This window comes from Scomber japonicus, chromosome 2, assembly GCF_027409825.1.
Source record: "Scomber japonicus isolate fScoJap1 chromosome 2, fScoJap1.pri, whole genome shotgun sequence".
Classification (NCBI taxonomy): domain Eukaryota; kingdom Metazoa; phylum Chordata; class Actinopteri; order Scombriformes; family Scombridae; genus Scomber; species Scomber japonicus.
Genome location: NC_070579.1, coordinates 6590955 through 6606239, shown reverse-complemented (window position 1 = coordinate 6606239; position 15285 = coordinate 6590955). Strand labels below are relative to the sequence as shown.

Sequence of the window (15285 nt, the reverse complement as noted above, 5' to 3'; positions counted from 1 at the left end):
ATTATGATTTTGGGATTTTGCTAAAATGAAGATGCACAGACACAGTTTGTATTGAAGAAGACATTAAATGTCATTTGAGTTGTTTATCTTCTTTTCAGTGCATTTAAACTCTTTGGGGTCACTCAGTGAAGCAGAATATGTGGCAGTTTACAGAGTATGAAGCCTTTTCAGTATAACAGTCCATATTTGTTAGTGACAGCTGTAGATCACTGACTGAACCATTTTCATACTTAGACACCTCGACTGTGAGAGTTTGTTCAACTACTGTACAACAAGGTCACCAATGTGAACAATCAATGCTTCTGAAACTGAACCTCTAACTGTAATGATTAATGAATTTAATGTCAAGTGTAAACATATTAAGATGCAACTCAAACCTAAAAAGTGAGAAGTACTGAAAGTAACTTTAAATGTGTGTAAACAATCAGTAATGCATGGTAAAATGTTGTCTCAGGGTTGTGATTCAGTATCTCTGATGTTTCACTGCCATCTAGTGGTGAAGCTTCAGTGTTGCAGATTCAGGTTTCATCACTGAGGTCTCCCTCCACTGTCTGCTTTAAAAGCTCAGTTCACCTGAATAACAATACACACATTTTCTCACTTACCCGTGGTGTCTAGCCCTGCAGATAGTTTTGGATTCATTTGGCTGTTTTTTCAATGTCATTTTTAATATGTTTTCCCTATTTAAAAAAATAACATCTCATTACAAAATGTATCTGACAGAACCAAGAAAATATTTGTATCTCTTTCAATATTCTGCGTTTTTTTCCTGTTCATTCATTTGTTTCATGATTCATAGGTAAACGAGATAAACTATAGAGGGCATCGGTGCATCTTTACACAGCAGAAGAACTGATTTCTGATGAGCTCTGTGTTACAGTCAGAATGATTGTGAATGAGTGAGTTTACATCTGTAGATATAAAACATTTTGTGATTTACACATTGATCTCTGCATCATATTTTGATGTAGTTTGCTTTTTACTTGTTTGTTAACACTTGCACTAAACACTGCTGACCATGTGACTTCTTACTTCCCATACTGATGCACTACATCTCTTTGAACTCATGGTGGTGTATTCAGTGTCTCAACATGCACTAGAGGTGTGAGAAGATGCATCAAACCAAATGTCACACATATGTCACGTGTTTTCTTTAGACACTGAACTGTCCACACACTGAAAGATTAAAATAATATAAATGTCTCATTATTTCTCTTTTCTCCTGATATTACTAATTAAATTAATTAAGGCCAGAAGACTGGTCTCTTATTCTCTATAGCAAAGATCACATCAAGTTTCTAGAGAACAGGAAACTTGCTTGTCACATACGCCTACATTGTCATTTGGCCCCTCATGCATATTCATAACACTAACAAACAGGAAGAATAGCACCTCCATTTAACACCCTGATATCTGAGTTCTGCTCACAGATCACAGAGGACAAGCATCTTAACAGACAACGCCCTTCTCTGCTGTAAGTAGAACAGTTTACTGATATGATTATTACATGTTGTTTACATTATTTGATGTATTTTATTGTCTCTGAAGCCTCACAGAGAGATGAGAGGAGCAGCTATGAGTTTAACAGCAGCAGCCAGTGGATTTGTTGTCTTCCTTCTCTCTGTGTCAGGTACTGTATATCTACATTTACATTGTAGGTCATTTAACACTTATTCAGAGTAGCGTGTTGAATTAAGACAAAACGGTAAAAAATAATAGTATTAATTGCTGAACACTAATAATGTTATATTAAGATGTTGAGCTGTGTCTGCGTCATAAGTGGTGGGCGTGGGGCCTGGCTGATATGGTTTGTCCTCCCTCCCTCCATAGATTGTAAGAATCATATATTTTTATTCATGCATATGAATATATTTATAGTTCTATGATGGTACAGCAATGCACTGAAAATTTCATCTCGAACATGATGTTTTTAATCAGTTTGTTGATTTCCGCACTCTGTGGAGTGCTGGACAACTGTTTTAGCTGTTACAACTATAACAGTTGCCCCTCCCTGTGAAAACTTTATGACACCTATTTTGCCTCAGCGACTCTCAGAAGTTTCTCACACTTCATGTTCTGCATTTCTTTCTCGTTTTCACACTTAGCTGAGCAGCAACTTGACCAAAGAACAAACAGACAGGAAATTAAACAAGACGAGCACATACTCTCTGATTATTCAGTTTCTTCTTCTCATTCTGTTTTACTGTAAATTAAAATTATTCATAAGATTGTCTTTGGACTTTTATATTCCTGTGTTCACCCAGTTCAGTTCTAGTTAGATTGTTGTACGATGAGGAGCTTAGAATGACAACAACTGCAGATAAAATCATATTGGTGCCATGATCCACTTTGTCTTATTCATTTATTCTTAACTTGTTATAAATCTGATTGTGGTTTCTGATGTGCTCTGTGTTACAGTGGTACAGGGTCAGAATGGCTGGGGAGTGACTTACACTTCTACTCACATCTGTGCCTTAAAAGGATCAACAGTGTACATACACTGCACCTACAGTTACCCATCCAGGATAAATAATGTTGATACTGTAGTTGATGAAACATTCTGGTTTACTAAAGAGAGCATTAATGAACATGTGGATCTGAAAACAGTCTCAGAGTACGCAGGTCGTGTGCAGTATCACTGTGATAAGAACGACTGCACTCTGAGAATCACAGACCTGAGAGAGAGAGACTCAGCTGAGTACAAGTTCAGGTTCATAACAAACCAACCAGGAGGGAAATATACTGGTTTCCCTGGAATCACTTTGACTGTCAGAGGTAACATTTTCATTGAAAAATATAATCAAATCTCAAATGGTTAATATCTTGTAAATAGTTCTGTGAATGTTTGTGTGTGTATGAATATAAATTACATTTCTGTTCTTTTTACACAGATCCAGATCTGCAGGTGAAGGTGATCCCATCAACAATCAATCATTCCTTAGCAGAGCTGAAGTGTCACAGCAGTTGTCGTCTACCTGATCGTTCTTCCTTCATCTGGTACAAGAATGGACAGAAAATTAATAGACAAGCATCTTCTTCTTATACAACCAACTTCAATCATACAGACAGCTATTCCTGTGCTGTTGCAGGACATGAGGATTTCCCCTCTCGTTCAGTTTGTGAGTTTTCTTCACAGTCTTCCACTAACATAACAGCATCTTGTGGAGCCTTTTATCTAAAGTACTGTACAATGACTGCATGTATTTCTAGTATGAGTGACCCCACTGCCTCACTTGTTATTGGCACCATGTTTTTCTCATTGAGCTCTACTGTTGTCAATATCAATACAATACAACATGCTCTGTGTTACTGCAGAGAAATATGTAGTTTTAACAGTTTAGCTTTATTTTAACCTTCCTAATGGATAAACTCTTGGGGAAAACACATGCACGCACGCACGCACGCACGCACGCACACACACACACACACACACACACACACACACACACACACACACACAAACACACACACACACACACACACACACATATTGAATTAAGGGCCTGGCTGATATGGTTTGTCCACTCTCCCTCCATTAATTGTAAGAATCATATAGTTTTATACAATCATAGTTATTATGGTGGTACAGCAATGCACTTAGAGTATCATCTCCACAAGATGTCCTTAATCAGTTTGGTGATTTCTGCACTCTATACTGTAGAGCTGGACAACTGTTTTAGCTGTTTACCTCTACATCTTTAACAGTTTCCCTTTTCTGTAACAACGCATTGACACCCATTTTATTTTAGTTGCCCTCAGTAGTTTCCTACACTTCATGTTTTCACATTTAGCTGAGCAGCAACAAAGAAGAAACAGACAGGACACTAAACAAGACAAGCACAGACCCTCTAATGATTCAGTTTCTTCTTCTCGTCATGTTCAGTAAAACCACATTAATGTTCAGAGCTTCAATACATTATTGTTCCTTCACTGCACCTTTAGACTGTACGATGTTCTGTCTAAGTGCAGAGAGATTAACTGTAAACAGCATCAAATTATAATTAAAATTATTCATACATTTATTTAACCCTGTGTTCACCCAGTTCATTTCTCGTTAGATTGATGCACAATGAGGAGCTTTGAATGGCAACGATTGCTGATAAAATCATATTGGTGCCATGATCCACTTTGTCTCATTCAATGATTCTTAAAGACAAAGTAAAGTGAATTCAGACATTTTCTTCTAAACACATTAAATAGGTCATAAATCTATTTCTAAAAAAGGTGTAAAAAGCATTTCAACCATTTAGATTTGAATTGCGGAGCTAGGCTTCACAAACTGTGTTTCAAGATTTCTGTGTTCAGAATTTAGTGGGTGGGTTTATGCTAATCACTGCCGCGTTACGTAACGTGGCAGTGATTAGCATAAACCTGCCCCTGCTGCTATAGAGGTATAAATACATTCAGTGCACACTACTACTACTACTACTACATTTTACAGTTAGCCAGTTAGCTGAGTTAGCCACCGAGATAGCCACCGAGTTAGCCGACACGTTACCCGACGCGCTACCAGCTGAGTTAGCAGCCCAGTTAGCAGCCGAGCTAGCAGCAGAAAGCTCTCAGACGTAGCGTCCATATTTCTGGTAGAAGTGGTGACTTTGATTGACAGGTGACACTTGGTAGGGGACGGGGTTTCAGTGAACTCAGTGGGCACTCCCACAACGTTTGGGAGCAGAGAAAGAGACTGAGTTTTACACAACTTTGAAGCCTAATTTCAAAAATTTGGCAGGGTGGTCAACAACACATTTTTCTGTGGTACGCCAAACTCAGAAAACATATTTATTCTTACTTTACACAGACTTTAACTTGTTATAAATCTGATTGTGGTTTCTGATGTGCTCTGTGTTACAGTGGTACAGGGTCAGAATGACTGGGGAGTGATTTACACCTCTACTCACATCTGTGCCACAAAAGGATCGACAGTGGACATACACTGCACCTACAGTTACCCATCCAGGATAAATAATGCTGATACTGCAGTTGATGAAACATTCTGGTTTACTAAGAGGAGTAATAATGATCACGTGGATCTGAGAACAGACTCAGAGTACGCAGGTCGTGTGCAGTATCACTGTGATAAGAAGAACTGCACTCTGACAATCACAGACCTGAGAGAGAGAGACTCAGCTGAGTACAAGTTCAGATTCATAACAAACCAACCAGGAGGGAAATATACTGGTAAACCTGGAGTCACTTTGACTGTCACAGGTAACATTTTCATTGGAAAGTCCTATTTGAATTTCAAATGCTTAATATCTTGGAAATTACTGGTAAATGTTTGTGTGTGTATGAACATAAATTACATTTCTGTTCTTTCTGCACAGTTCCAGATCTCCAGGTGAAGGTGATCCCATCAACAATCAATCCTTCCTCAGCAGAGCTGAAGTGTCAAAGCAGCTGTCGTCTACCTGACAGTTCTTCCTTCATCTGGTACAAGAATGGACAGAAAATTACTAGACAAGCATCTTCTTCTTATACAACCAACTTCAATGATGCAGACAGCTATTCCTGTGCTGTTACAGGATATGTGGATTTCCCCTCTCCTTCAGTTTGTGAGTTTTCTTCACAGTCTTCCACTAACATAACAGCATCTTTTGAAGCATTTTATCTAAAGTACTGTACAATGACTTCATGTATTTCTAGTATGAGTGACCCCACTGCCTCACTTGTTATTGGCAACAGGTTTTTCTCTTCAAGTTCTACTGTTGTCAGTATCAATACAATACAACATGATCTGTGTTACTGCAGAGAAATATGTAGTTTAAAAAATGTAGAAATGTTTCATCCTTCCTATTAGAGAAACTCTTTTACCAGGTGCTTAACAACTAGATTCATTATATCGTCAGTCTCACTGTGAAAATTAAAAAATGGGGGCATCACTGCTGTTTTTATAAAAATGTTTACACTCTGTTAACTCTGTGTGTGAGTTTAACCTAACTATGTCACAAACACAATGTCAAAATGTTTCCAAGGTAACAGACAGTTTATTTTAATATGAGCAGCAACGAGGGAATCAACCTTCACTCCTCACTTTGTGTCAAACATTTGCTTCTTATATTGTGTCAGTTATTCCACTGTTGACCAACTATGTTTTCTTCTCTAGATGTTTCAAAGCTTCCCTCTGTGTCAGTGAGTCCCTCTGGTGAAATCATTGAGGGCAGTTCAGTGACTCTGACCTGTAGCAGTGATACTAACCCAGCAGCTAAATACACCTGGTACAAGAAGAATGTAAATCCAGACTTTCAACCTCTCAGTAAAGAACCACAGCTTGTCTTCAGCTCCATCCAGTCATCTGACTCTGGAGAGTATTACTGTACAGCTGACAACCAGCCGTGGAAGAGGACATCTGAATACATCTTTATTGATGTGAAATGTGAGTAAAACAGTCTATACAACTGTTAATCTCCTGAACCTTGTTAAAGACTGGAAAATATTTGATTTGATTGTTTTGAACATGTCTGCTTTCTTCAGCTCTGCCTGCTTCACTTTCAGTCTGCTGCTGTAGTTCACTGAGCAGCTTCAGTTCATCATGTTGAACTAATAATAATAATAATAATAATAATAATAATGATAATAATGATAATAATGCATTTTATTTAAAGGCGCCTTTCAAAGCACTCAAGGTCACCTTACAAGGCACATATAACACAACAACAGTATTTCAAACAATATAAATCAGGTGACATTTAGTGCAAGGATAAAGAATAAATATGAACGTGACTACAAAGTGCATTAGTACAATAAATAAACAAGAATGAAGATTGTATAGTTAGTGAGAGACAGAGTATGCCACTCTGAATAAGTGCGTTTTCAGGCGGGATTTAAAGGTGGAGACAGAGTCCGAAGTGTGAATGTCTGGTGGGAGAGAGCTCCATAGAATGTCTGGTGGGAGAGAGTTCCATAGAATGTCTGGTAGGAGAGGGTTCCATAGAATGTCTGGTGGGAGAGAGTTCCATAGAATGTCTGGTAGGAGAGGGTTCCATAGAATGTCTGGTGGGAGAGAGTTCCATAGAATGTCTGGTGGGAGAGGGTTCCATAGAATGTCTGGTGGGAGAGAGTTCCATAGAATGTCTGGTAGGAGAGAATTCCATAGAATGTCTGGTGGGAGAGAGTTCCATAGAATGTCTGGTGGGAGAGAGTTCCATAGAATGTCTGGTGGTAGAGAGTTCCATAGGGGAGAGAGTTCCATAGAATGTCTGGTGGTAGAGAGTTCCATAGGGGAGAGAGTTCCATAGAATGTCTGGTAGGAGAGAGTTCCATAGAGTGTCTGGTAGGAGAGAGTTCCATAGAATGTCTGGTGGGAGAGGGTTCCGTGGAGTGTCTGGTAGTAGAGAGTTCCATAGAATGTCTGGTGGGAGAGAGTTCCATAGAATGTCTGGTACGAGAGAGTTCCATAGAATGTCCGGTAGGAGAGAGTTCCATAGAATGTCTGGTGGGAGAGAGTTCCATAGAATGTCTGGTGGGAGAGAGTTCCATAGAATGTCTGGTAGGAGAGGGTTCCATACGCGGGGGGCAGATTGGCTGAAAGCTCTTGACCCCATGGTGGATAAGTTGGCAGAGCTGGTTGGCAGAGGAGGATCGGAGAGTTTGAGAAGGTGTGTAGATGTGAATACGTTCAGAGAGATATGATGATGCCAGGTTGGGAAGGATCTTGAACGTGAGGAATAGAATCTTAAAGTCAGTGCAGGATTTGATAGGGAGCCAGTGAAGTTGCTGCAGGGCAGGAGTGATGTGTTCAATAGAGGGAGTTCTGGTTATGATAATGCAACCCTTCCTCACCTTGCTTTTAATTCATACTGATATATCTCCTCCAGATGCTCCAAAGCTTCCCTCTGTGTCAGTGAGTCCCTCTGCTGAGATAGTGGAGGGCAGTTCAGTGAATCTGACCTGTAGTAGTGATGCTAACCCAGCAGCTAATTACACCTGGTACAAGGACAACCAAACACTACTTCAAAGGTCAGAAGGACATTTTCATTTCACTTCCATCAGCTCTGAGGACACAGGGATCTACTACTGCAAGTCTGAAAATAAATATGGACTTATCAACTCTTCATTTCTATTCATTGATGTCAAGTGTAAGTACAAAATATCTATAAATATTTTAGGCCACAGGTGGATTCACGTTGTTTCGAGTTTCATGATTGAAGCAAAGAGGACATTCAACCAGCTGCTCGATGAATAAAGGCATCTAGACATGCACACAATAGAAATAATCTTTTAACATTACATATAATATTGAGATGCATCTCCATAAATGTTATTGGCACCATGTTTTTCTTATTGAGCTCTACTGTTGTCAGTATCAATGCAATAGAACCTGCTCTGTTACTGCAGAGAAATATGTAGTTTTAACAGTTTAGAAATATGTTATCCTTCCTATTAGAGAAACTCTTTTACCAGGTGCTTAACAACTTGATTTATAATATCTTCAGTCATTTGTGAAAATTAAAATATGGGGGGATCACTGCTGTCTTTATAATGCATTTCACACTTTCTGTCAAACATTTGCTTCTTAGATTGTGTCAGTTATTCCACTCTTTACCAACTATGTTTTCTCTTCCAGATGCTCCAAAGCTTCCCTCTGTGTCAGTGAGTCCCTCTGGTGAAATCATTGAGGGCAGTTCAGTGACTCTGACCTGTAGCAGTGATGCTAACCCAGCAGCTAAATACACCTGGTACAAGAAGAATGTAAATCCAGACCTTCAACCTCTCAGTAAAGAACCACAGCTTGTCTTCAGCTCCATCCAGTCCTCTGACTCTGGAGAGTATTACTGTACAGCTGAGAACCAGCTGGGGAAGAGGACATCTGAATACATCTTTATTGATGTGAAATGTGAGTAAAACATGTCTGCTTTCTTCAGCTCTGCCTGCTTCACATTCAGTCCTCTGCTGTAGTTCACTGAGCAGCTTCAGTTCATCATGTTAAACTAATGCAACCATTCTTCATTTTATTGTTAATGCATATTAATATATTTCCTTCAGATGCTCCAAAGCTTCCCTCTGTGTCAGTAAGTCCCTCTGCTGAGATAGTGGAGGGCAGTTCGGTGAATCTGACCTGTAGTAGTGATGCTAACCCAGCAGCTAATTACACCTGGTACAAGGACAACCAAACACTGCTTCAAAGGTCAGAAGGACATTTTCATTTCACCTCCATCAGCTCTGAGGACACAGGGATCTACTACTGCAAGTCTGAGAACAAATATGGACAGATCAACTCTTCATTTCTATTCACTGATGTCCAGTGTAAGTACAAAATATCTATAAATATTTTAGGCCACAGGTGGATTCACAAGTTGTTTCGAGTTTCATGATTGAAGCAAAGAGGACATTCAACCAACTGCTCGATTTTTTGCTAGGAAAGCAAAGACAAGGCTGGTCATGTGACCATACACAGCAACAACAGTCAGGTTAACTAACAGTGTGATGGCAAGAACATTTAAGCTTTAGAAAGCTACAGGTTCAACATGCAGTAGACTGACATCATTATTATCCCACAGGGAATGACTAAAATTAGTTTGTTATATAAAACTTTGACACCTCCTGCTGGCGGTTCAAAAGAATGGCAGACATCAATTTGTCATAATTTTCAAATAAAACATTCAAAACCATAATATTTGGAAGATGCTTAATAACATTAAAGGCATCTACACATGTACACAACAGAAATAATCCTTTAACAATACATATAATATTGAGATGCATCTCCATAAATGTTTTCTCCTCCAGATGCTCCAAAGCTTCCCTCTGTGTCAGTGAGTCCCTCTGCTGAGATAGTGGAGGGCAGTTCAGTGAATCTGACCTGTAGCAGTGATGCTAACCCAGCAGCTAAATACACCTGGTACAAGGAGAACCAAACACTACTTCAAAGGTCAGAGGGACATTTTCATTTCACTTCCATCAGCTCTGAGGACAAAGGGATCTACTACTGCAAGTCTGAAAATAAATATGGACTGGTCAACTCTTCATTTCTATTCATTGATGTCAAGTGTAAGTACAAAATATCTATAAATATTTTAGACCACAGGTGGATTCACAAGTTGTTTCGAGTTTCATGATTGAAGCAAAGAGGACATTCAACCAGCTGCTCGATAAATAAAGGCATCTAGACATGCACACAATAGAAATAATCTTTTAACATTACATATAATATTGAGATGCATCTCCATGAATGTTATTGGCACCATGTTTTTCTTATTGAGCTCTACTGTTGTCAGTATCAATGCAATAGAACCTGCTCTGTTACTGCAGAGAAATATGTAGTTTTAACAGTTTAGAAATATTTTATCCTTCCTATTAGAGAAACTCTTTTACCAGGTGCTTAACAACTTGATTTATAATATCTTCAGTCATTTGTGAAAATTAAAATATGGGGGGATCACTGCTGTCTTTATAATGCATTTCACACTTTCTGTCAAACATTTGCTTCTTAGATTGTGTCAGTTATTCCACTCTTTACCAACTATGTTTTCTCTTCCAGATGCTCCAAAGCTTCCCTCTGTGTCAGTGAGTCCCTCTGGTGAAATCATTGAGGGCAGTTCAGTGACTCTGACCTGTAGCAGTGATGCTAACCCAGCAGCTAAATACACCTGGTACAAGAAGAATGTAAATCCAGACCTTCAACCTCTCAGTAAAGAACCACAGCTTGTCTTCAGCTCCATCCAGTCCTCTGACTCTGGAGAGTATTACTGTACAGCTGAGAACCAGCTGGGGAAGAGGACATCTGAATACATCTTTATTGATGTGAAATGTGAGTAAAACATGTCTGCTTTCTTCAGCTCTGCCTGCTTCACATTCAGTCCTCTGCTGTAGTTCACTGAGCAGCTTCAGTTCATCATGTTAAACTAATGCAACCATTCTTCATTTTATTGTTAATGCATATTAATATATTTCCTTCAGATGCTCCAAAGCTTCCCTCTGTGTCAGTGAGTCCCTCTGCTGAGATAATGGAGGGCAGTTCGGTGAATCTGACCTGTAGCAGTGATGCTAACCCAGCAGCTAATTACACCTGGTACAAGGACAACCAAACACTGCTTCAAAGGTCAGAAGGACATTTTCATTTCACCTCCATCAGCTCTGAGGACACAGGGATCTACTACTGCAAATCTGAGAACAAATATGGACAGATCAACTCTTCATTTCTATTCACTGATGTCCAGTGTAAGTACAAAATATCTATAAATATTTTAGGCCACAGGTGGATTCACAAGTTGTTTCGAGTTTCATGATTGAAGCAAAGAGGACATTCAACCAACTGCTCGATTTTTTTCTAGGAAAGCAAAGACAAGGCTGGTCATGTGACCATACACAGCAACAACAGTCAGGTTAACTAACAGTGTGATGGCAAGAACATTTAAGCTTTAGAAAGCTACAGGTTCAACATGCAGTAGACTGACATCATTATTATCCCAGAGGGAATGACTAAAATTAGTTTGTTATATAAAACTTTGACACCTCCTGCTGGCGGTTCAAAAGAATGGCAGACATCAATTTGTCATAATTTTCAAATAAAACATTCAAAACCATAATATTTGGAAGATGCTTAATAACATTAAAGGCATCTACACATGTACACAACAGAAATAATCCTTTAACAATACATATAATATTGAGATGCATCTCCATAAATGTTTTCTCCTCCAGATGCTCCAAAGCTTCCCTCTGTGTCAGTGAGTCCCTCTGCTGAGATAGTGGAGGGCAGTTCAGTGACTCTGACCTGTAGTAGTGATGCTAACCCAGCAGCTAATTACACCTGGTACAAGGACAACCAAACACTACTTCAAAGGTCAGAAGGACATTTTCATTTCACTTCCATCAGCTCTGAGGACAAAGGGATCTACTACTGCAAGTCTGAAAATAAATATGGACTTATCAACTCTTCATTTCTATTCATTGATGTCAAGTGTAAGTACAAAAAATCTATAAATATTTTAGGCCACAGGTGGATTCACGTTGTTTCGAGTTTCATGATTGAAGCAAAGAGGACATTCAACCAGCTGCTCGATAATTAAAGGCATCTAGACATGCACACAATAGAAATAATCTTTTAACATTACATATAATATTGAGATGCATCTCCATAAATGTTATTGGCACCATGTTTTTCTTATTGAGCTCTACTGTTGTCAGTATCAATGCAATAGAACCTGCTCTGTTACTGCAGAGAAATATGTAGTTTTAACAGTTTAGAAATATTTTATCCTTCCTATTAGATAAACTCTTTTACCAGGTGCTTAACAACTTGATTTATAATATCTTCAGTCATTTGTGAAAATTAAAATATGGGGGGATCACTGCTGTCTTTATAATGCATTTCACACTTTCTGTCAAACATTTGCTTCTTAGATTGTGTCAGTTATTCCACTGTTTACCAACTATGTTTTCTCTTCCAGATGCTCCAAAGCTTCCCTCTGTGTCAGTGAGTCCCTCTGGTGAAATCATTGAGGGCAGTTCAGTGACTCTGACCTGTAGCAGTGATGCTAACCCAGCAGCTAAATACACCTGGTACAAGGAGAATGTAAATCCAGACCTTCAACCTCTCAGTAAAGAACCACAGTTTATCTTCAGCTCCATCCAGTCCTCTGACTCTGGAGAGTATTACTGTACAGCTGACAACCAGCTGGGGAAGAGGTCATCTGAATACATCTTTATTGATGTGAAATGTGAGTAAAACATGTCTGCTTTCTTCAGCTCTGCCTGCTTCACATTCAGTCCTCTGCTGTAGTTCACTGAGCAGCTTCAGTTCATCATGTTAAACTAATGCAACCATTCTTCATTTTATTGTTAATGCATATTAATATATTTCCTTCAGATGCTCCAAAACTTCCCTCTGTGTCAGTGAGTCCCTCTGCTGAGATAGTGGAGGGCAGTTCGGTGAATCTGACCTGTAGCAGTGATGCTAACCCAGCAGCTAATTACACCTGGTACAAGGACAACCAAACACTGCTTCAAAGGTCAGAAGGACGTTTTCATTTTACCTCCATCAGCTCTGAGGACACAGGGATCTACTACTGCAAGTCTGAGAACAAATATGGACAGATCAACTCTTCATTTCTATTCACTGATGTCCAGTGTAAGTACAAAATATCTATAAATATTTTAGGCCACAGGTGGGTTCACAAGTTGTTTCGAGTTTCATGATTGAAGCAAAGAGGACATTCAACCAACTGCTCGATTTTTTGCTAGGAAAGCAAAGACAAGGCTGGTCATGTGACCATACACAGCAACAACAGTCAGGTTAACTAACGGTGTGATGGCAAGAACATTTAAGCTTTAGAAAGCTACAGGTTCAACATGCAGTAGACTGGCATCATTATTATCCCAGAGGGAATGACTAAAATTAGTTTGTTATATAAAACTTTGACACCTCCTGCTGGCGGTTCAAAAGAATGGCATACATCAATTTGTCACAATTTTCAAATAAAACATTCAAAACCATAATATTTGGAAGATGCTTAATAACATTAAAGACATCTACACATGTACACAACAGAAATAATCCTTTAACAATACATATAATATTGAGATGCATCTCCATAAATGTTTTCTCCTCCAGATGCTCCAAAGCTTCCCTCTGTGTCAGTGAGTCCCTCTGCTGAGATAGTGGAGGGCAGTTCAGTGAATCTGACTTGTAGCAGTGATGCTAACCCAGCAGCTAATTACACCTGGTTCAAGAAGAATGAAGACTCACCAAAAGCATCAGGACAGATCTTCACCATCACTGATGTCAGACCTGAACACAGTGGGAATTATTACTGTGAAGCCCAGAACAGAAGAGGTCGTCATAACTCCACCTTACATCTGATTGTTGTGAAAGGTAAGTTATACTCATTGAGCTTCACACACACACACACACACACAGACACACACACACTCACATGCACACACACACACACACACACACACGCACACACACACACACACACACACACACACACACACACACACACACACACACACACACACACACACACACACACACACACACACACACACACACTATCTTATTGAAGAGGTTTATCTTCTTTCTGTTGTCCCATTTTTTAGGGAAATCAGTATTAATGATGATCATCATTGGGTTGACTCTGGCGGTCCTGATACTGATTCCTCTGCTTCTCTTGATTCTGTGGATGAGGTAAAATAATAAAGACAACATCCTTTCATTTATCTTCTTATGCAAACATTTTCAAAGTTTTAAGTTTATAATTTTAATTTTGTTAAAGATTTCTTGTTTTTGTTGGATTCAATGCAGGAAGAAGAAAGCTCTGAGCTCCACCACTGAACTGAATGAACTTGTATGGACTATAGAGGTGAGAGAGAGAGACACTATTGACACAACTTGCCCTAAAGTACAGTTATAATTATTTGATTTGTAAACGTACTAGAACACATTTTGTTATCAACATGAAATCATGAATCAGTAAATATTTCAGCACAGAATTAAGTCTGAAGTATTATTATTAAAACATTTTTCAAAATTCTATTATTATGCAGATTACACAAATTATCCTTGTTGAGTCTCATATTGTCATGTCTCCCCATCAGCTGGACTCTTGTCCTGTATATGAGAACGTCTCAGACGGGCGGGTCAACACTGCAGCAGAGACAGACAATGAAAAGGTCTACGAAAACCTGAAGTAAAATCCAGTCAGGTTGGAGCCTCCTGAAAGGTAAAAAACAGGCTGACATTAGATTCATAGTTACAGTTATTAGATGTACCTCATCTAAATGTCATGTGATTTTGTTCTGATGCAGTTGAACCAGAGGCTGGACTCACCTGATGGAGACAGAAAGTAGTACAACAGTGAAATATGAGAGTGGAGAGAGAGAGAGGCTGTAGAGGACCATGTGGACGTTTTCATGTTCAGTTTTCAGCAGCAGCAGCAGCAGGTAGAAGTGAGCAGCACAGACAGTCAGTAACAGCATATAGCAGAAGCTTTGAGAAGAATGTGCTGATGGCAGCTTGAACTGAATCATGTCCACGTGTCAAACATGATTGATTGTTTAGATCAGTTGAATATCAGGTGGTGTGTGTGACTCAACTGATTTATAATTTACTGAGTGTTCTGTCTGAACTAATGCAAGCTTATTTTTAGTTATATTACAGATATTTAGGATTAGAGCTTCAATGCAAACTGTTATTTTCAATGTGTACATACTGTAATTAATCACTTTTGAGGAATCCTGATTGGCTTCTTGTGCAGTTTACTGTATATTTTCACACATCAAACATAATCTCAGGTCTATCACACTTTGCTGAATGTCACATTATCCAGGTATTGCAGTGGC

The 15285-nt window shown here is 39.0% G+C and overlaps 1 protein-coding gene across 1 annotated transcript; it reads left to right on the top strand.

The window, feature by feature from the left end:
* Positions 1–1066: 1066 nt before the first annotated feature.
* Positions 1067–14637, top strand: LOC128381107 (carcinoembryonic antigen-related cell adhesion molecule 5-like). The gene is made up of 10 exons (XM_053341062.1): positions 1067–1102; positions 2433–2775; positions 2898–3119; positions 8564–8833; positions 11641–11901; positions 12390–12659; positions 13553–13813; positions 14044–14122; positions 14249–14306; positions 14542–14637. Exons 1-10 carry the CDS (start codon positions 1067–1069, stop codon positions 14635–14637), a joined length of 1896 nt encoding a protein of 631 aa, XP_053197037.1.
* The last annotated feature ends 648 nt before the right edge of the window (positions 14638–15285 follow it).